Source organism: Nelumbo lutea, chromosome 3 (genome assembly GCF_056320005.1).
Source record: "Nelumbo lutea isolate HS-2025 chromosome 3, American lotus-T2T, whole genome shotgun sequence".
In the NCBI taxonomy this organism is placed as follows: domain Eukaryota; kingdom Viridiplantae; phylum Streptophyta; class Magnoliopsida; order Proteales; family Nelumbonaceae; genus Nelumbo; species Nelumbo lutea.
Genome location: NC_142686.1, coordinates 20645096 through 20668442, shown reverse-complemented (window position 1 = coordinate 20668442; position 23347 = coordinate 20645096). Strand labels below are relative to the sequence as shown.

At 39.3% G+C, this 23347-nt stretch overlaps 1 protein-coding gene across 1 annotated transcript in view; it reads right to left on the bottom strand.

Moving 5' to 3' along the window:
• LOC148863449 (choline/ethanolaminephosphotransferase 1-like) overlaps positions 1 to 23347 on the bottom strand; it is a 40233-nt gene that overhangs the window by 5617 nt on the left and 11269 nt on the right. The window contains exons 4-15 of the mRNA XM_088978027.1: positions 20658 to 20667; positions 20497 to 20547; positions 20066 to 20143; positions 19888 to 19963; positions 19775 to 19797; positions 19593 to 19693; positions 2195 to 2289; positions 1983 to 2051; positions 997 to 1066; positions 535 to 598; positions 416 to 456; positions 228 to 312 (exon numbers count right to left, since the gene is read on the bottom strand). Coding sequence (XP_088834153.1) covers positions 228 to 312; positions 416 to 456; positions 535 to 598; positions 997 to 1066; positions 1983 to 2051; positions 2195 to 2289; positions 19593 to 19693; positions 19775 to 19797; positions 19888 to 19963; positions 20066 to 20143; positions 20497 to 20547; positions 20658 to 20667 — 763 coding nt within the window. The remainder of the gene's footprint in view (positions 1 to 227; positions 313 to 415; positions 457 to 534; positions 599 to 996; positions 1067 to 1982; positions 2052 to 2194; positions 2290 to 19592; positions 19694 to 19774; positions 19798 to 19887; positions 19964 to 20065; positions 20144 to 20496; positions 20548 to 20657; positions 20668 to 23347) is intronic.

Below are 23347 nucleotides of genomic sequence, written 5' to 3'. Positions count from 1 at the left end.
TCAAGATGAACCAGCCCATGTTAGTGTGAAATTAGAGATAGGAAAAACGTTTAGAAACCCTTGGAACTCAAGCCTGAATAGTCTATATCTCTACTCATAATACAAAGCCAACCACAACACACCACGTCAACTGATTCAATTCTGCATTGCAAGATAAACCATTTCAGAGTCCTTTGAACTCAAACCTGCAAGGATTATATATGCATACTATACCATGAATATCTTACCATGAGAAATCCAAATGCAAGTCCAGTTCCCACTATAACTAGATGTGGATAGTTTCCCATGATATCAGAGGGAGACAAATAATCCCTGCAACAATAGGTTTTTCATTAATAGAGATATATCTCTTGGAAGTGAAGCTAGAAGGGAAAGAAAAGGAGGTAGCATAGATTAAGAAAAATTAGAATCATACCAGGCTAGAACTCCTCCTAGAAGGGCAGCAAAAGGGTAAAGCTGGCAAGTGGCAAGAAACAGAAATTTATTAGGCAACCAGGAAACCAATGGTCATATTTCTCAAAGTAACAGTATTACCATTGCTAATGCCAATAACATGCTTCCTTTTTTTGCTTGAACAACCTTATAAACATTGTAGACACTGCACAAAGGCATTATAACAAATGAGGTAAGTGCCCAACAACCTCTGCCAAACAACATATATGGAGTAATGAGATTGAAATACAAAAGTGCCATAACAGCCACTGTTCAGAGACAATGTTTGCATAATTCAAGAATAAATAACCTAATATCTATTTATCATTTCACAAAGGATATTCAGATATATCTGATCCACACTGGACATGAATCATAATCCATAACCATAAAAATTTCTTGTGTAAAATATGGCAATTCAGTGGAATTAAAAAACCAGGTATCACAAAGTAAAGAAAATTAGCTAGTCCATCAGGTATAAACATATATAACAAAGCTAGAAAATATATACCAAAGATAAGAAGAGAAAAATAGATAACAAACAAACAACCAATTGGTACTTACTTGAATACAACTGTTGGTATAACACCAAAAGCCGTCATTAGAAATAACACAACTCTGTATGTTGGAATTTCTGATATTCAAGGACAATGGGAAAATGAAATGTCAAATTTTTAAACGAAATGGCAGCACGGAAAGAGCACAATTCACAGATTGTATGAAGAAATAACATGAAGATTAACTGGGAAACAAATGGTAATGACAAAATAAGAAACATATTTGAGGGAAGATTGAGACATAAAAACAAAAGGATGTATCATCCAATATTTCAAAAGATCTAGGAATAATGTGGGCCACCCATAAAAAAAGTCAGAACCAATGGTCCAGATCATTTGAATGAGGTTTGGATTAATGCTTGGTAACTAATGGTGGCTTAATTGAAAGCACCACAAATTCCAATGAATAGCACAATATATCAGATAAAAGTTCTAATTCCAACCAACATAGAAACATTTTTGACATTGTGTTTCAAGCTTGTCTTTTAGTAGCTTCTAGAGCTTCAATTAACATAAACTTTAGAATTCCTTCTAGTAGAATCAAACTCATATTTGAAGTTTTGAACATTTCAGAAGCCTTCTGATAGAAAAGTCAGTAAAAAATACTCCCTATTGATGCAAATATAGAAGATCCAAAGGCAACCAAGAACCAGAAGTCACCGCTAGCACACATGATAATTGAAAGATGTTTACCACTCAATATCATCAGTATTTTGAAAAATGCACCCTAGATTCTACGGAGCAAAATAATATAGTAATAGTAGAAGAAAATATGATCAAGATGATAGATCATATTATAAATGCAAATGACCAGTCAAATATTGCCAAGAGAAAGCCATAGGCAAAATCCTATATGGATTTATTATGCTGGATTTCATCCCTCTGGCATATGCATATAGAGAGAAAATTCCTGGGGGGAAAATTCCAAGGCAGTTTTATGTAATTTATGGATGTTATCGTTAAAAAGAAACTGCTAAATTGAATATTATTTACCATAAACAAGCGGTATCCAACTCAAAAATGGCATAGACTTCCCGAAGTGTTGAACCCACCACTCAGCACCTGAAAGAAGTGAATGAAAAGACTAGAATCATATCAATACTGAAAAAAATGAATTGCACACTAAAGTAAAGTATCACTGAAATAGATTCTAAAATTATATCAGAAATGTGTGTTAGCTTGAAATTGAAAGCTAGGGGACATACCAACAATAGCTGTAAAAAAATGGCACACATAAATCAGCAAGAGGCCTTCTGTAGGACCATTTATTGCTGGAAGAATAAGTGTATTTGTGAAAAAGCTGAATCCAAAAAAGAAATAGTAACTTCAGAAACATATCCCTGAATAATACAACTTTGACGAGACTGCCACCATAAAGATTTTATTTCAAAGATGAAAATGAAGTGCAACATGAATGGACTATTAATAGAAATAGAAATAGTGCATGTGCAAATAAAAGAATCTGTGCTTAAGTATATTTGGATATACTTGATCACTGCTGCATGTAGCTCAACACTACCTTTCTTTGGTCTCAAAAGATGCCTCTTAGCTGCATGTTTGCAACTAATAAAGATTATTTCTATCTAAATCTATTGTCTTTTTTTTTTTAAAGGTAAGGTAATTTATTCAATCAAAGAGACATTACAATAGAGCCCAGGCCATTAAAGGCTGCCGAGGACCACCTCAGATTACAATCTCATCCAAGACTGAGAACAAAACAACAACTGCAAATTCTGATTTTTAAAATCCTCCGTTGCCGACACCCAAGACAATAACTTTCCCACTGCTTTCTGCACTATTTCATCTGGACTTTTAGTTTTGCCATGGAAAATTCTGTTATTTCTCTCAGTCCAAATAGCCCAAAGTACAGCTGCCGGAATGGTGTTCCAAACCAAATTTCCTTTCTTGCTGAGACCATCAATTTTCCAACAGTTCAGCAGCTCCTTCACTGAATTTGGCATTACCCAACTAACTTCCAAGGCCTTAAGGAAATGACCCCAGACATAAGAAATTGGGCAATGGATACACAGGTGCTCGGTAGATTCTGCAGGAGCTCAACACAAGCCACACGAAATATCCAGAATCTGAATGCCACGTCTCCCCAGATTAACACTGGTCAGACACTTGTCAAGAACCATTGTCCAAACCAGAAAATTTATTTGAGGGACTAGTTGAATTCCAAATCTGTCTGGCTGGAAAGTTCACTTAACCTGGACTGACCAACTTAAGAAACATAGATTTAACAGAAAAATAGCCATCAGCTTTCCATTTCCAGCTCCACTCGTCCTCCAGATTTAAATCAATCATCTGATTTTGAAGTAAACCCAGCAGAGCCGCATACTCTTCAACCTCCCAATCAAAGAGACTCCTCCTACAAAGCAGATTCCAAATAATGGAATTACCTGATACATTAAAGTTCTCAGCTATAGAGGATTCCTGATTTACAGAGATTTGATACAGAAGAGGGAAAGCTTCTTTCAAACACACTTCTGAGCACCAAGAGTCCTTCCAAAATTTAATTCTCTCCCCATTTCCCACCTTAAATCTAATCCCTTCCCCAAATATAGGAAGGACCTTCAAAATACCTGCCCAAATGGACCTTGCCCCCCTTGAAAGAGGGCACTTGGATCTCCAATCACCCCATTCCACTCCATATTTTTCGGCAATAAGATTTCTCCACCATGCATTTCTTTTATTAGCAAACCTCCATAACCATTTACTAAAAATGGCAGAATTAAATTTCTTCAAATTCCTTATTCCCAGCCCACCATCTTCCTTTGGGAGACACACTTGCTCCCAATTTACAACGTGGGTCTTCTTTTCCTCCTCCCATCCCCTCCATAAGAAGTTCCTCTGGATTTGCTCCAATCTATTTGCTATTTTGACTGGAATGGGGAATAGGGAGAGGAAATAAGTAGGAAGATTAGAGAGAGTACTCTTAATCAGAATCACTCTACCCCCAAAAGAAAGTTATTTAGCTTTCCAAAAAGCCAATTTCCTCTCCATTCTCTCAATAACTGGAACCCAAGTCTCAGAGGAAGAGCATTTAGCCCCAAGAGGAAGCCCCAAATACTTGACTGGGAGATAGGCAATTTGGCAAGCCATCACTTTTGCACATTCTTCTAAGTTTGTAACAAGACCCACAGGGATGATCTGACTCTTATTCAAGTTAACCTTGAGTCCAGACACCACTTCAAACCAACTCAGAATTCCAAGCACCAACTCCAACTGACTTGGGGAAGCATCAACAAAGCATAAGTTATCATCTGCAAACTGGAGGACATTAACTTTTTCCTTTCCTGGAGAGGTTGCAAAGCCATCCCAAAGCCCATTCTCTGCAGCCTTCTTGCAAAAAAGAGTTGGGATTTCCATGATACCAAAAAATCCCATTGATTGGCCATTAATTAGGATAGAAAATTTTGGGGTCTTAACACATACTCTGATCCAGTTTCTCCATTTCTGCCCAAAATTCATCTTCCCAACACCAAGTCCAGACATTGCCAGTTAACATGGTCATAAGCTTTCTCAATATCAAGTTTACAAATGACACCCGGAGTTCCCTCTCTTCTTCTAGATTCTAGCAGTTCATTGGCAATGCAAATTGAATCTACCATCTGTCTGCCCGGAACAAATGCACTTTGGTTGCAAGAAATAACACTGCCTAACACACCTTTCATTCTTTCTGCCAAGACTTTAGCCAAGATTATGTAAAAACTGTGCAGGAGACTGATGGGTCTGAAATCCTTAATATTTACAGCCCCCTCAATCTTTGGGATGAGAGTGATAGATGCAGCATTCAAACTTCTTTGCAGTGTTGCATTTGAATGAAACACCTGGAACACCATCAACAGGTCTTTCTTCACAATATCCCAGCATTTTAAATAAAAAAGGTTTGAAAGCCCATCCAGACCAGGCGATTTATCACATTCTAACTTCTTGATTGCTTCCTTTATTTCCTCTTCTGTAAAGAGTCTCTCAATCCAGAATTTCTGCTCTTCATTCAATTGCTTGAAAGGAAGCTCAGAGGGAAATGGCCTATGGGCCCACCTCTCTTTATAAAGATTTTTATAGAAAGAGGTGGCTACTGATTTAATCTTAGAACATGATTCTCCACTCCTATCCTCCCACACCAGCTTGCTGATTGAAGAGACCCTTACACGGGCATTTGCCACTTTGTGGAAAAACTTCGTATTTTTATCACCCTCCTTTAGCCAAGTGGTTCTGGCTCTTTGTCTCCACTTCATCTCTTCCTCTACAGCCATCTTATCATATTTGATTTTTGCAATAGACCTTTTTAATCTCAATTCTTCAGTCAAGGGACCCACCTCTTCAGCTCTATCAATCTCAACAATGGTGCTCAATAAGGCCTTCTTTTCAATACCCAATTTCATTTTATTCTCCATACTCCAAATTTTTAATTTTCCCTTAATGGCATTTAATTTTTTTGCCAAAATAAATGAACTAGAACCCTCCACCTGAAATTCATTCCACACAGATATGATCAAGGGGATAGGCTTATCCTCCTCAAACCATGCATTTTCAAATTTAAATGGAGTACTGATTGTCTCACGATGACAACAAACAAGCTGAATAGGGCTGTGGTCAGAAACCGGTCTAGGAAGTATGATCTGCCTAAAATCAGGAAAGAAACCATCCCAATTTGAGGAGACCAAATATCTGTCCAGCCTCACCATTGTCGGGTTTGCTTGATTATTAGTCCAGGTAAATCTGTTATCCTGAATTGGAACATCCATTAGCTCCATATTGTTGATAAAGCCAGCAAACAAATTCATCGACCCAGTTCTTCTACCCCTTGTAATTTTCTCTTCCACCGATAATAGTTGCATTAAAGTCACTGCCGATGACCCAAGGATGATTCTGAGACTCTCATACCTGATAACTCCTCCCAGAAAGCCACCCTAAGATTTGACACTGTTGGTCCATAAACATTTGTAACTTGAATAATTTTTCCGTCCTGTAACTTTAAACTTAAAGATATTGAGAAATTTCCAATTCTGCTGGAAACAAGGCTACAAAATGCAGGATCCCAAAGACTCAGAATACCTCCGGCACTCCCAGAAGCAGCCAAAGCCTTCCACCTAACCTGACCTTCCCCCCAAATACACTGAACAACAGCAGCATCAAGATTCTCCAATTTTGTTTCTTGGAGCAAGGAATCACACATCACCACCCTTCTCCTTCCCGCCTCCAAACCTCTAACGTTCCAAGATAAGATTTTAACTCCATAAAAACTTGTCTGAAAACAGATACCCCCCACCTCAAAACTTCTTAGACCCCCTTGCTGCCCCTTCACTTCTCCCTGCCTTATCGTTCAATCCCCACGTAAGTCTCATCATTTCTCTGTTTCTCTTTGTAATGGTACCTCCTTTTCTTTCCGCCATTTTTCCACTCTCCGTAGGCACTCTTTGTTCAACCCTTTCCAAATACTTGACAGTTTCAGCTTCCATCCCCTCCATCGAAATTCCTAGGAAATTTCCCAACCTCAAAAGCTTCTACGTCATCCATGAGGAAGAATTATTAGCAATAGTGTTGTACTTACCTTCGTCGTCTTCCAACAAATTTGATTTGTCCTTGTTTCCCTTCAGGAGAACTTCTTAACTTCTCTTCTTCAACTCAGGACTTCTCTCACTTCTCTCTGGCTCTTTAAGCTGGTTAAGACAGTTTCCCTCATTTCACTTTGCATCTCTGACACCATCACTGTGATAGGAGTCACCACCAGCGGATTATCTTCCACAGGAACCAGAGGAAGAACTTGGATTTTTCGCCGCCTAGGATCAGTCACCGACGAACTCTTCGAACAGAAAGACGCTTTTGGAGAGACGAAGCAGCCTGAACCTCACCTCTGATCTCCAAGTCCTCAGACAGAGAAATCGGTTCAGTTGGAGACTCGAAACTGGGCTTCTTCGGCTGTTTGGAAGTATGGCTAACCCAGGTCGGCTCCAGACGAACTGGCTATCGAAGAACTGTCTTCCAGTGAGCCACCGAGGTTCACTAGTTGACTTTTTTAAGTCATTTCTCCTGAACACCTGTCTGGATCGGATAGTCGGGTTATTTGGGCATGAGTGACCCAGATCCGGGTCCTGGATCTGTATCCGGGACACCTCACTTTCACGGAACCCAAGCTCAGACCCTTGTCGAGCCTCCCGCCCCTTGTTCAGCGTGTTCTCCACCATAGGTGCCACGTGCATCTCTTTAATGCATTGTTTAATGAGGATTTTTAAATCCTCAACCATCGAGTCTCCCCCACTCCTTCCCATCTTTAATTTCTGCGCACAGTGCTTGAAGCTATCCTTCAAAGGAAGATCCAAACCCTCCAATGGAATTAAGAGTGGACGGTCCAGATTTGCAACACAGGTTTCTTCTTCCCCTCCACCAGTCTCTGGCGACCTCATCGGCGACAATTTATAAGCCTGAATACCTCTCAGGGAATCTAGAGGCATCAAACTCTCCCCCACATCTTCTAAAACCACCGTCTTTGAAATCTCCGAACCCATCCTCTTAGTCTGAACCTGTTTGTTCATATGACTGCCTATCTTCCATCTTCGAACTGACAACAGAGTTTGAGGCCAAATCAGACTGAGAAGAGAGGCTCCCCAGCTACAATCTCGATCTTCTCAGGGATGTGATCTTTTTTTCTCACCTTCATTCGAATCCACTCACAGGTAGACAGCTCCTCAGGAGAATCATCAGTTTCAAAGAAACCACCACATGCATCCCCTATTGTTTTGATCACACTCGGACACCAGAGAATCAAAGGAAGACCAAACACCCTAACCCAGATAGAATCCGATCGATCAATATCCTCACTCAATTCCGGATAGAAGCAACCTGCACTTGCTCCCCACCAATCCAGAAAAAGGTAATTTCTCCCCATTTTCCATGGACCATTGTCAAGGATCCATGCTGCCTCTGATTTCGAAGGAAGGTTGAAAAGGAAAAGGTCATCTGCCAGCTTTTTTTACTCTCACTCCCCCCCCCCCCCTCCCTTCCAAGATCTACTCGCCCAGTTTTCCACTTCTCGAACCCCTACCCTCCACCTGAATCTTCCCACCAAGCAATCACAAAGGAACCTTCTTCTTGCCTCAACACCTTGGACCTCAGTCAATACCACCTGCTTTTTTCCTCCACCTTTTTGAGTTCTGAATGCCCAAAATCAGGCCATGCACCAGCCAACACCGCTTTACTGTAGGAAAAGTTTGATCTTGCTTTTGCACCCTTCTTTGCTCTCCCGTACCAGTTTCCTGCTTCCCATCTCCTCCCACCGCCCTGAACTCTCCGAGATCTTTGTGAAACATCTTCACTTCAGCATCTGAGAAGATTTACTGTGAAACATTTCTTTCCCAAAAACAGCACAAGGCTTGCTGATACATAAGATTTTTTGGTTTGAAAAGCTTAGATGATGATGTTCTAATCTTAATCATCCTAACAACAAAATGAGTTTGAATTGGAAAGATTTCATCCACATAAAACCTTAACATTCCCCACCTGCCAAAATACCACTGTAAAGAAAGTAAGATAAAACAAAACAAAATAGTTTACTGATTTAGAAAATGTCTTAATCAGTAAAATATGAATCAAATAAGTTTAGGGGGTTCATACCCCCTCAGAGAGACAAATAGACAGTCATAGGAATTAACTCCAGGATTTACATCACTTTTAGTCCCATGTTTTAGGAACAATATTTAAAAAATACAAATGATGCACAGTTACAAGGTGAGGATGTAAATGAGCTTCCCTAACTCAGCCTGCATGACCTTGTTTCCAGACTCATGAGCCAAGTCTGGGATTCAAGTTAAAGTTTGTCAAGCTAATTGAGCATAAAGCAAACTATTAAGCAAGAGTTGTCTTGGCTAATTAAAAGCTAGGCTTGTTTATATATAGTACTAAACTGGCAGCATTATTTATATAATAACCACTAAACACTAAACATGTTACTTGAGCAAAGACCTATTCATTTACATGCAGTTGCAAAGTGGTAATCTTATTTACATATGGCAGTAATACTGTATTGAATATGTTAAATAGGGGAGAGATGAGACATGATAGAAGTCCTAGAAACTTCTCATAAATTGATCCACATGCTACCTCTAACTTGTAGAACAATTACGATTTTCCACCTGTGAATCTGACTGTAAAATAAATTCCAAAACCCCTTTTATTTTTTATAGTTTACTTAACCCCAAAAATTGCAATGAACCAAACCTTAGTTTTGCTTCCATCTCTCATCATCACCGCCCTTACTAACAGTACAACAACCACCACCACTAAATCAATTTATGCAAACAATAGATCACTTATTCCTATTGCATCCAAATTAAAATATCAGGTCCTTGTGCATTATTTGGATGGTTGACTGTGGATGTCAAAACCATAAGGTCCATGTGTTGTTCATAGATATCTGTATTAATGAAATAATATGCATCTATGTGCTGCCAAAGTGTTCAGTAATAGAATCAATTCAGAAACAATGACCATAGTGATATGGGTGAGGTCTCTTTTACCGGTGACAATGACAATAGTGTTCACTAATAGAATCAAGCCAGAAATAAAATATGCCTTCTTTCCTAATGTAGAGAGGAAGAACCACAAACAGTATATATATATATATATATATATATATATGTTAGTGTAGGGGTATTTCTGTCCTTATACCCAGATTAAGGTTGTTGATCTGTAATGTTGTGTTAGAACCAGTGCTCCTTCCTTAAATAAGGGCACATATGTCTTTTCAATTATTTTAATAATAAAAAGCATTGTCTGGCCAAATGTGGGTAACCTCCTTGAGACTTCCAATTTGAACCAGACTTTCTCCTTTTCTCTTTCTCTCTTTCTTCCACCTTTCTACCTCTTTCTACATAACCGATCTCAGACAAATAGAACTCCAAGGCAGGCTGAATCATAACATGGTATCAGAACAACTTGAATCTGCCTAGATTTCTATTTTCTGTGCACCCTATCTAGGGTTTCTCTTGATTTTTCTGCATTCAACTGAAGATAAGGGAAAGAGCTGAAAAGGAGTGATCGCCCTCTTCCCTTGGAGGTTTCTATGTCTCCAGTCGGATCTTGTGTGGTCGGTTGTTGTGGTTTCTAAGATCGCCCTCCCCTAATCGATGAAGAATAGAGGGCCGATCTGTGTGATGCAGTGGCTGTCTTGTGTGGACTGATTTCCTGCTCGTGTGGTTGTTCCTTCAGTGATAAGGTAAGAGGTTTCTGTGCATGATATCTGTTATGGATCAAATAGGAAATGTCTTTTAGATCATATGCTGTGGTTTCAGACAATAGCGTGCTAGGGTTTATGCTGTTTTTGTGTATTTCGAAGGAAGAGTTGTGATCATATAGTGGTGAGATTTCAGGTAGCCATAGGAGTAGGGTTTGTGGTGTAAAGAGCACACTTTTCAGCAACAACAAGTGCTGAAATCAGTGTGACGAGTGTGATTTAGTCGTGTGCAGTGTGCAGAATTCAATGGTAATAGAATTCAGCAGGTGTGTAGAATCGGTGATAACAGAATGGGAGATAACAGTGATTGTAAACCTAATGTGATGGTGCCTACATACTACCTGAATGTTCAGATGACCTCCATTAAACTAAATGGAAAGAATTACGTGCCTTGGGCTCCATCGAAGTCTTTTTGAAGGCAAAGAAGAAGGTAAAACACATAAAAGAGTAGAAACCCTCCACTGACTCTCATGAGTATGAAGACTGGGAGCAAGAGGATGCTCAGATCATCACATGGTTGTGGAATAGTATGGAACCCAGGATTAGTGTAAACTTCAAGTTTCTTGACACTGCCAAAGATGTGTGGGACAATGCGAAGAAATTGTATTCGGGACAGGACAATACAACCAGAGTGTATCAATTGTATCAGGAGTACTTTAATCTGCAACAGGGCAATCAGAGTCTTGAGGAGTACTATGCCAGCATGAGAAACATACGTAATGAGTTGAATGTCTATCACCCTCACTTCTGATGTCAAGATTCAGCAACAACAGAGAGAACATCTTGATGTGACTAGATTTTTGGTGGGACTGAAGTCTGAATATGAACCAGTACGGGCTCAGATATTTGGAGGATCAACTCTCTCATCTTTAGAAGAGGTATTTGCTCGACTCCGGAGGATTTCTATCGGATCTACTGAGAACTCTAATATCTTCGATAGATCTGCTTTTGCTGTATCGAGAGGCCGTGGTGCTAGAAGTGGAGCTCAGGGAGCTCAGTCTGGTCGTGGTGGTAGTAGTGGTCCTCTGTATGGCCGAAGTGGCAATGGTGGGCCTACTTATAATCGTGGTGGTGGTCGTATTGGGGGCAGAGATTCAAGGGAAGCCCGTGGTAGAGGGCGTGGCTTAGGCCCGAGGAAGTGCACTCATTGTGGTATGGATGGACATACCATTAACTATTGTTATGATCTACATGGTCCACCCTCAACCTGGGCCAATCATGCCGCGACTAGCGACTCCAGTTCCAGTTTTAGATAGGAGAATCATTCATCTGATCAGATACCTCCTACATCCACAGATGGTCTCGTGAAGGAGATGGTGAGTGTTTCCCGTGATGAATATGAGAGGTTTATCCAATCACAGCAGAACATGGCGACTTTCGCTCACTCAGGTATGGCTTGTCTGGCATCCACACCCAATCCCTGGATCATTGACTCTGGAGCCTCCGATCACATGACCGGAACTCTAGGTGTGTTTTCTTCCTTATCTCATTGCTCAAGATCACAATCTGTCACCCTTGCCAATGGTTCCACATCTTCAATTTGTGGTGTTGGTAATATTGACCTAGACCCTGTATCCCTCTCCTCAGTTTTGTATGTTCCTAAATTGCCTTTTAATCTTATGTCTGTTAGTAAGCTGACCAAATCACTTAACTGTTCCATTACCTTTTATCCTTCTATGTGTGTTTTTTAGGATCTCTCTAGTTGCTAAGATAGGGTCAGTTCGTGTTGTAATCTCTCTTGTAGCCATGTATTATTGGCCGCTATAGCAACTTGATATCAAGAATGCCTTTTTGCATGGTGACTTACTCGAGGAGGTCTACATGGAGCAACCTCCAGGGTTTGTTGCTCAGGGGGAGGATAGTAAGGTGTGCAGACTAAGGAAGGCTATATATGGGCTTAAACAATCTCCTTGAGCATGGTTTGGTAGGTTCAGTGAGGTAGTAAAGAAGTTAGGCATGAAACAGTGCAAAGTTGATCATTCTGTATTTAGTCATGACTCTCCGGTAGGAAAAATACTGTTGGTGGTGTATGTATATGATATTGTTATTACTAGGAATGATAACATGGGTATTGACAGGCTGAAGACTTATCTGCAGGATCATTTTCAGACAAAGGATTTTGGTAAACTGAAATATTTCTTGGGGATAGAGGTAGCAAGATCCAAGTATGGTATTAATTTGTGCCAGAGGAAATATGTGCTTGATTTGCTGGAAAAAACAGGCTTATTGGGTGTTAAACCAACTGAAACACCTATGGACACAAATACCAGGCTAAGCAGTGATAATGGGTGAAGTGTTTGAAAACCTTGGCATATAATGACGACTTGTGGGTAAACTGAACTACCTAACCATTACTAGACCAGACATCTCATTTGCAGTTAGTGTGGTAAGCCAATTCATGCAGAAACCTCTGATTCCTCATTGGAATGCAGTTCTGAAAATTGTGAGGTATTTAAAAGGGGCCCCGAGTCGCGGTCTGATATACAAGAGTGGCGGAAAACTTGAAATAGAAGGGTATTCTGATGCTGACTGGGCCGGTTCTATGTCTGATAGGCGGTCTACCACAGGCTATTGCACTTTCTTGGGAGGTAACTTGGTGACATGGAAAAGTAAGAAGCATACGGTCGTGACAAGAAATAGTGCAGAAACAGAATATAGGGCTATGGCGCACACTGCTTGTGAATTAGTGTGGTTAAGGAACCTTCTACAGGAAGTAGGGTACAACATCAATACTCCAATGAAGCTCTATTGTGACAATCAGGCTGCAGTTCATATTTCCTCTAATCCGGTGTTTCATGAAAGAACCAAGCACATTGATGTTGACTGTCACTTTGTGAGGGAGAAGGTGTTGAATGGAGAGCTAGACACTACATATGTTAATATAGGAAACCAGTGGGCTGACTTATTTACAAAAGGCTTGAGTCGGGGAAGAGTGGACTATATATGTAACAAGCTGGGAGTATATGATATATACTCACCAGCTTGAGGGGGAGTGTTAGCATAGGGGTATTTCTGTCCTTATACCCAGATTAAGGTTGCTGATCTGTAATGTTGTGTTAGAACTAGTGCTCCTTCCTTAATAAGGGCACATATGTCTTTTCAATTATTTTAATAATAAAAAGCATTGTCTGGCCGAATGGGGGTAACCTCCTTGAGACTTTTAGTTCGAACCAGACTTTCTCCTTTTCTCTTTCTCTCTTTCTTCCACCTTTCTACCTCTTTCTACATAACCGATCTCAAACAAATAGAACTCCAAGGCAGGCCAAATCATAACAATATATATATATATATATATATATATATATATATATATATATATATATATATATAACTGGACAGAAAACAGCCCCAAGCAGGTTGACTAAGTGAACCATATTACAACATTGCGTACCCCAATTCGGCCATTCCCCAAAAAAAGAATCCTATTAACCCAGTTCCTGGCTTGACCATATTTTAGTGAGTTGGAAAATCTTGGTTCCAACTGAATGAGATGTTCACCCTTACAGATAATGATCTTGCCTCCCTTATATGATATAATAGAGCCAAAGGAAAATCTTCTAATGATCTCATACATTCAATTACAATTGATGAGTTTCCTTCAACCTCAAATCCTTCAATTCCTTGGGAATAGGAGTAACCAATCTTTAGTCCTTGCAGCAAGGATAAAGGTTCCATTCTCATTGCTGTTTCGTCTCCAATTGGGCCAGAAAATACAGCAATTACCTCTCCAAGTGACCCCTAAGTGCACGCACCCTCAAAAGTGATTGTCCTGGAACTACTTAGAATCCATTGAAGTTGAGTTTCACTTCACCATTGTGGGTGGGGGTTCCAATCCATGTGGATATCCGATATTCAGTCAGTCATCTCCAAAGAATGGAGTCAATATGCACCGTTTATAATTCTTCTCTTGTGGATATCCAGTCAGTCATTCTTACTGTGAGTTTGTGACCAAGTCTATGACGAAATTTGGTTTGATTGTCTGTTTTTGAAAATTTTCACATTTCTCTCTTTCCATAGGCTCCACAAGATAGCTGCCATTGTTCATCTCTCTCATTTTCCCCTTGTTATTGAGGAGAGGAAAGATGCCTCAAATGGACATCTGATGCCTATTGGAGGATTCCACCTTGCACCAAAGAGAGCATTGAGTATTCCTACTCTTTATAGTGAAATAGCTGATATAGGTAATATTTTGTTGTTCAAAACTTTCACATCTACAAGATCTGGTCTAATTTTGTTGGTTTCTTCTCTACTTCTGAAATATATTTGACATAAAGATCCATCTTTCCTTCTTTTTCTCTATGTTTTTGTAATGTACACCAAAAAACACAAAAAAGAAGGCTATAGATCAGAATATATAGATTATCTTAACATGCATTACTTTTTTTTTTTTGATAATTGAAGAAGAATTTTATTAAGAAAATATGAGAATTGTTACAAGCAGCCCAATGAGAGGCATGAGGTGTGGCCTCCCTTAAAAAGTAAAAATCACATAGCACTAAGGATCATGATTACAAGGTAGCCAGTACAAGTGTTTCCTCAAAACCCCTTGTTTAGCTAGATAATCTTCTATAGTGTTTGCAGACCTACCGATCCACAGTATGCTAACATTCATGTTTCTTAGTAACCAATTGCCCTTCTTTGATAGGTTCTTGTATTGTAGCACCAAATAATTGAGTTCGGATCTGTTAACCAACCTACAACAATCTTGGAGTCACCTTCAATTTGAAGATTCTCAACACCAAGTTGATTAGCAATCTGAATACCTTGTAAAGCTGCCAACAATTCAGCCCTATTTGAGTCTCCTATTCCCACTAGGCCCGAGTACAAGGCTAAGATATTACCATCCTTATCACACAAAACCCCTCCTATACTTGAGGGGCCAGGATTGCCTTGACCAGTGATTTAAAAGGCACGCCTAGGTGCACGGGCGAGATGCATTTTAGGGTATGCACCTCGCCTAGGTCCTAGGCGCAGCCTTTTCAAAAGGTGCACGCCTAATGCGCCTAGGCATGCGCCTTGCACGTCAGCCCAAGTGTGCGCCTTTTGAAAATTTGACACTTTTTTGCTTTTTTCGAATATAGCGGTTGGGCTAGGGGCTCTGCCCCCAGACCCCTGTGCCACGCCCCTCGAGGCAAGCCCAAACAAGTCCACTTTATAAAATCATTACTTTTTGTGTGAAAACTAAGAATTTAAGACCTAACATGGACTTGTTTGGGCTTGCCTCGAGGGGCGTGGCACAAAGGCGACTCGTAGAATCAGGAATGTAATATGTTTTACATTACATTAGCTACTAGAAGTAATGCAATTGAGTGAAAAAAGAGATTAGAGGTTTTACATGCTTGAAAATGTTTTATGTGTTTGATTTTATTTTTAAATTCTCATTTGAATATGCTTTACATCTTATGTTTATGTATTTTAATTTTAGATAATAGGTTTTTAAAACATTATTTTAAAATTTATTTTATTTTTATTAATATTATGTTTAATATTTTTTTGATTTTTTTGAATTTTCTGACTTTTTTTTTATTTTTTAGCATTATTTTTGTATTTTTGCGCTTTGCTTAAAAAAGGCGCACACCTCGCCTTGCACCTTGTGCCTCAGGTGAAAATTGACCCCTATGCTTTGTGCTTTTAAAACACTGGCCTTGACTGCTTCCATCAAAATTCAGTTTTACACAACCTTCCGGCGGCGGATTCCATACTATAGACATCCTTTCCTTATTGAGGGAATTACTAGCCACCTCTATCCAGTTCCTTCTAAAGTCATCGAAGCAGAACAAATGGAAGAATTCTTAAGTTCTCAACCAATGAATTGCCCTTGTTAAGATACACTCTTTGATTATCGGGAGACTTCGTTCCTTCTCTTGAAAAATTCTTGCATTTCTTTCCTCTCAAATTGTCCAAAGTGCAGCTGCTCTGATGCATTTCCACATGATCCTCCCTCTTTTTGTGGGCCATACAAAGACTGATGGGTCAAAAAGCAAACTTACATTAGTGGGTAAATTCCACCTGCAACCAAATAAGGCAAAAATCCAATCCCAAATAGCAATAGCATAGGAGTAGGAAATTAGTAAGTGGAAGCAATCCTCACCATTAGCTTTGGAAAGAATACACCAACTAGGGGACAAACACATAAAAGGCTTCTTTTTTTGTAAGAGGTATAGGGTATTGATTTTCCCATAAAACACTTCCCAACAGTACAGGATAATTTTGGGTGAACACGCTTAGCGCAAAGCTCCTTTACAAGAAAAACCAATTGAGTGGAGGAAGGACAAAGGGCTTTCAAAAAGGAGGCACAAGAAAAGCCTTTTGGGTGGGGGAACCAAATCCTCTTGTCTAACTGTAAAGGATCCAAACAAACATTATCAAGAATCAAAAGAAGTTGAGAAACATCACCAAGTTCAACATCCCTCAAGCCCCGACGGAAGCCAAAATTCCAATTTGAAGACAAAGGCTAAAAGGGGGAGGGAAGGAAATTAGAGACAACCTTATTCTTAAACAAGGAAATAGAGTAGACAGAAGGGAAAAGGTCTTAACATTTTTTTTTTATCAGTTGAGAAAAGGTCTTAACATGCATTACTATACTATATAGCAAAATTGGCTAGTCAGGCCAGTTGGCCAATCATGTGGCCAAACTAGGTACATTTAACCTCCAAACCACTCACTTTCAAAAAAAAAAAACCATTGACAAGTGACCCCACCATCACCAACTGAACTGAAGAATTGTTTAACCTGGTTAGCAAATCATGGATTAGACTTCTATTGTCTTTTTCTTTTGTATTTTTAGCCATTTCCATCATCAGTAACAATAATTCTCATTTATCACACTTATCTTGATAGATTTTTATTTAACGGTGAACGAGGAGGATCATTGGGGGAGATTTGGTCTCGAGGGCCATGCCTAGAACAATTTCTTATCATTAGCCAATTTCCCTGTTTAAAGATTATTAAAGATGTAGGTGTCCAGCTCCATTTAGATTTGAGAACATGTGGTTATGTCACCTGGGTTCAAAGAGAAAGTTAAGGAATGGTGGGAAGAGAGTAGCAATTCAAGGATTAAATGGAAGGGCATGAAGTTCCATCATAAGTTGAAAGAATTAAAAGCTAAAATAAAAGATCGGAATATCCGGCAATTTGGGGAATTAGATGAGAGAAAGCAAGCAGCAATCGATCAAATTGAGGTTTTTGGATGGCTAAAGAAGCTTAACATACTTTCGGGGAAAGAGATGAGGAGAGATGGGCATTAAAAGAAGCAATTAGAAAAGAGCTTTGATTTGTAGGAAATAAAGGAAGAGGTTTCTTAAGTGAACCTAGAAAAAAGCCACTTGATTGGAGTTGGGTATTTAAGTAGAGAAAATATGGAGTAGCTTGCAACTGTGTTGGATTGTCATATTGGGGAGCTCCCTTTCCTTTATCTTGGGCTCCCAATAGCATCTAGATCTGCTGTTGTAAACATTTGGAAACCCCTCTTAGAGAGAGTGGAGAAGAGGTCGGATAGATAAGGCAAAGCACCTCTCATTTGGAGGTAGAATTACACTTACTAAGAGTGTTCTTTCAAGCCTACCAACATATAAGCTTTCACTATGGAAGGTTCCTTCAGAAGTGGCCTGGAGGATAAAGAAGGTTCAAAGGGATTTTTTTGTGGGAAGGGGCTGGGCAGGGCCAAGAAGTTTCATTTGGTTAATTGGGAAAAGGTTGTGCAGGCCAAAGGAGGGGGTGGACTGGGACTGAGAAGGATAAAACCTTTCAACAAACCATTATTAGGGAAGTGGCTGTGGAGATTTGGGCAGGAGAAGGACAATTGGATTTGGACCTTTTCCCCATCAGGTATCTTTACCTGTGCATCCAACCAGGTGATAATTTGAATCAACCTTTTCCGGTTAAAGAGATTTCGAGTAAGCCAATTCTGCCTAGGATTGCTGATTTCTGCTGGGAAGTGCTTTTGGAAAGGATTAACACCTATGACTTTCTCCAAAGAAAGAGACCTAAGTGGTGCTTATCCCTTCACTGGTGTATTCTGTGCAAGGCTAATGCTGAGCCTTTCCATCACTTATAAATCTCCTGCCCCTTAGTATCTTCAATTTGGGATTGGTTTCTTTCCTTGTTTGGGTGTAGGTGGAACGGAACCTCCTATCAAATATACAAAGCCTGTTTGACCCCTCCTTTGTCAGCTGGCAAAAAAAGAGGGGTCAAACTTTATGGAGGTGTATCAAGACTGCTGTGTGTTGGAAAATATGGAAAGAGAGACATTTTTGCAGAAGGGATGCTCTGATTGTTTGGAGAGTAGGTTTGTTGCGAAGTTGGAAAGTAGTAGCTGATTCTGCTCCTAATACGGTTGTAACAAGACCAAGTTGGTCTCCTCCCTCCAATGGTTTTATTAAGCTAAACATGGCAGTTGTGAAGGGAATCTCGGCCTTCAGGAATTGGAGTTTTCAGAAATGGGGATGACAGAATTATTGGTCTTTTTTCAGGACAGATTGGTGCGGGGAACTCTGAGGGTTGAAATTCTAGCTGCTTTGGTAGGGGCTCAAAAAGCCAAGGAAGAGGATCTGGGTTGGTGGGAATTCCTTAATGAAAAAAGAAGGTTTAAATGGTTAACACAGGAAATGGAAGTGAACCTGAATTGGGTAAAAAGAGATGCCAACTATCTTGCCAATGCACTAGCCAAACAAGGGGTTGAAAGAATACAGTTATCTTGGGCTATGTTGTAACATCTTATAATTGTTTGAGGAGAGTTAAGAGAGTTTATCTCTCCCTTCTCTTTGTACTTCTCTTTTAATTAATGAATGTTTTTCCAGTTATTCATCAAAGGAAAAGGCAAGAGAAGGAAAGGGTGGCTTTATGGAGGAGGGTGGTGGTTGGGAAATATGGGGCAGTGAGGCTTCAGTGGGAACCAAGGGAAGTTTCAAGGACTTGTGGGTTGAGTGTTTGGAAAGGAATTATGAGGTCTAATCAGGATTTAAGGGGCTTGATTAAATTTAAAGTGGGAAGAGGTTCTAGAGTAAGGTTTTGGGAGGATGAGTGGACTAGAATTGGGAAACTATGTGATATCCAAGGTTATATAGGTTGTCTGAGTAGCAAGCAACAATTGATCAGTGCTATGAGATGAGGGGGGAGCAGCTGGTTTTTCCTTTGTTGCCAATGGCATATGGATATGAGCATATTGATCCAGTAAATCTTGCCAAGTAATGTTGATTTGGATTAACAAGCCATGAAAGCAAGTAAGATGTCACCATACCAAAAAATGAATAGCAGTTAGCACTATATCAGATGCACATAAAAAAATCACTAGTTGCAAACACAAACTGTAACCAGGCAAAAGTCTTGAATGACAAGATGGTATTAGAAATCTTAAGATAACTTACTGTTCCCATGTTGCAGAGTAAAATGGAACAGCTGCAATGACCCAAAACCAGAAACTGCTCCTTCCACACATGGCAGTACTTCCAAAAGCCAAGGTTTCAAACTGAGGAAAGCATAATGCAAGTTCTGAGAGGAATTCAATTGCCATGGCTACAGAATGACAACTAAAGAGAATAATACATACCGCACATGCAAGTGCATCACATCCTGCAATTTATTTTGGATGATTAAGAAGCATATCGGCAACACAAACCATTAAAATAAAAAATAATGGCATAAGCATGAGAGGAAAATTACCATGGTCAAAAAGCTCCCCCAGTGGACTGGAGGAATTTGTGCGCCTTGCTTGCTTCCCATCAACAGCATCAAATGTCTGACAAGCATGTTGTAAAAGAATTAGTAAATTCCATGTGTAAAAAGAAAAAAAAAAAAAAAAGATCTAAACTGCATTGCTCATAAGGAAACTTGAGCAAACCTGATATAAGAAGAGAAGCATTCCATGTGCAAAATGGACCCATCTTGGGGGAGCTGAATCCAAATGAGGTGAGTACACCTGAGATTGTTAAAGAAGTTGAAGAAACTCAAAGCAAGAAGTGAGGAGTCACCAAACCAAAAGAGGTTATAAATGAACTGCAATCAGAAAAAGAAAAGGCAGCACCAAGTGACAATATGGATGGAATTCTTGTAATAAATGTGGTTCTTGGCAATGTTTCATATCTTTACTAAAAGAGTAGTTTCTACTCGAATCTTGTCAAAAAGAAAAGCCAATACACCAAATCCCAATAAACTACTAATTATGGCCAAATACAATAACCTAAGATGTTACTACAGTTTAGAGATCAATAATTAGAAAACACAACTATAAATTGATTACAAACCAATCCAATATCAGAAGATCCCACTTACATAGCCAAGAAGTGCAGATATAACCAAGAACATGAAACCCGTAAGTGTTATCTGGGAAAAAGTAACAAATCTATTATCAAATAAGAAACAAGAAAATATTATCTTCTCAAAATCTACTAATTAGCGTGCCAGGAAATGGTGATTATGAAAGAAAATCTTACCATATTTGGTCTGGAGAAGCATCCAAATTTGAAAACATAGAAAGAAAAATATAGTTAGCACATTCTGTCAAGGGTCATTAAAATTGCACTAAGATGAAGGTATAGAGAAGCATGATAAGACTGCATAAATTTTCAATTAGCTACATGCATATTTAATGTATCATAGAAAATTTATTTGATAAGTAATGATTCATAGAAATTGAAAATTAATTGTTAGTATTTACAATCAACATATAATAAGAATCTAAAAAATGCTGAAGCAATGCACATGGGGCTGTAAACTATCCAAATAATGCAGTTGATTTAATATTTAATGACACCGCAATAATCTTGGAGAAATCCAATTGAGTAGTGATTTGGCAACAGGTCATTTAACCTTGTATACCTCAAAAACAGCAGCCATCATCTCCTCCCCCCCCCCCCCCTCCTTTTGATCAATAACTGCAAATTTCATTAAAATATAAAACATATTACAAGAGAAGAAATAAAGGAGAAGTAAACTCACTTAATTCTCCTCAAGAGATTAACAGTGTTACAATTGAGCCCAAAACAGTTGATTTCTTCCCACCCCTTGTTTAGCTGGTATATCAGCAAAGGCATTAGCAGTTCTTTTAACCCATATAAGTCTCACATCCATTTTTGTGTCAGGCTGTCAGACACTTGAATTTCCTCCTCTCACTTCTGTAATTCCATATTCTTCCTTTTGCAGCCATCCCATCGCCAACTTAGTCACCTTCTATAATCAGCTTATTGCAGTTCATATCCTTTGCCCTTTGCACTCCTTCCATTAAAACCATTATTTCAGCCCTTAAAGAACCCCTACTCCAATTGGCCCTAAAAAATAATCTAATAATTTTGCCTTCCTCATTGCTGAAAACACCTCCAATACCTGAAGACCTGGGTTCCCTACACTGCTCCCATCAAAATTCAGCTTAATGAAACCACTTTCTGGTGGAGACCAAGAGGGGTTTGTGACAGACTTAAGCCAATCAGAACATGCCACTTCCTTCCACTTTCTCATAATGTCACCTGTTGAAAAAACAGAAAAAAGCTCCAAGGATTACACCCATTGAAACACCCTAACAGTAATTGCTTCAATAATTGCCTCTCTGCCTCTTTCCTTATTCCAAAATAGTCCTAGAATCCTTTCCTCCCAAATGGTCCAACTGACAGCAGCCCTTAAGCATCCCTACATTGCTCCTTTTCATCGGCCAACTAAAAAATATAGAGACAAACAAACTTTGCACATTAGGCAGGGTATTCCACCTACACCCAAACAACAGGAAAAAAAAAACATTCCCAAACAGAGCTTACAAAGGGGCAGGAAATTAATAAGCTATAGCAAGTTTCTCCATTAGCCTTACAAAGAACACACCAGTTCCAGGAAAGGCAGCAATTTGGTCTTTTTCTTTGGAGCGAATCACAAGTATTAATTCTTTCCGGGAAGATTTCCAACAAAAACCCCCAATCCTTGGGGGGGGGGGGGGGATTGTTTTACTCCAAACCTCATTTCCTAAAAGTTTCTCCCAAATAGGTTAACTTTTCAGCTATTTTACCTGGATACAATCATACAACAATGACACAGCCAGATACAATATTGGATACAAAATTTTCACTAAAAATTGAACCATCCAGCACAATTTGACACCCTTGTACAGGCATCCAGGTATCATAGCTTTCCATGAGATATGAAATCCTAAAAAAGAGCCACTATAGCAGATATGCTGCAACCTAGAAGATATTTTCATGACATCAATTGCAAGCAGAATGGGCAAAATGGAGAGGTGTATCTGGAGTTTTTTGTGATAGGAAAATACCACTTAGATTAAAAGGACAATTCTATAAAACAATTGTAAGGCCACCAGCTATGCTGTATGGAGCAGAGTGTCGGGCAGTCAAGAAAACATTTCCAAAAAAAATGAGTTAGGCAGAAATGTATATGCTGAAATGGATGAGTGGAAAACTAGAAAAAATAGGATCAGAAATGAAGTCACTCAAAAGAACCTAGGAGTTGCTCCAATAGGTGATAAAGCTAGAAAGGCTAGACATGGGTAGAAGTAGTAAGAAATGATTTAAGCGCTAATAATTTAGCAACGGATATGATAAAGTTCAGATCTGTATATCCGTTAGTTTCAGAATACAAGAGAAAGGAAAGATAGAAAGAGGAGAGAAGAGAAAGGAAGAGAGGAGAAGAGTGAAGAGAAGGAGAGAAGGAAGAAAGGCTGGTTCGAACTAGAGAGAAAAATCACTTTTCTCTAGTCGGCCAGATTATATTTATAGTTTTCTATATTAAACACAAATTGACTCTTGTGCCCCTAGTTAAGTATGGGACACATCACTTATAACTCAACATTACACCTCATACTAAACATAAACAAAAGACTAATCTGCCCCTGTATAGTCGACACTAACACTCCCCCTCAAGCTGATGAGTATAAATCATATAATCCCAGCTTGTTACATATGCAGTCCACTCTTGCCCGACTCAACCCTTTGGTGAACAAATCTTCCCATTGGCTTCTTGTGTTAACATATGCTGTACTTATTACTCCACTAAAAACCTTTTCTCTCACAAAGTGACAATCAACTTCTATGTGTTTTGTTCTCTCATGAGAAACTGGATTAGAGATGTAGACTGCAGCTTGGTTGCCACAATAAAACTTCATCGAAGTATCAATTGAGTGCCCCAT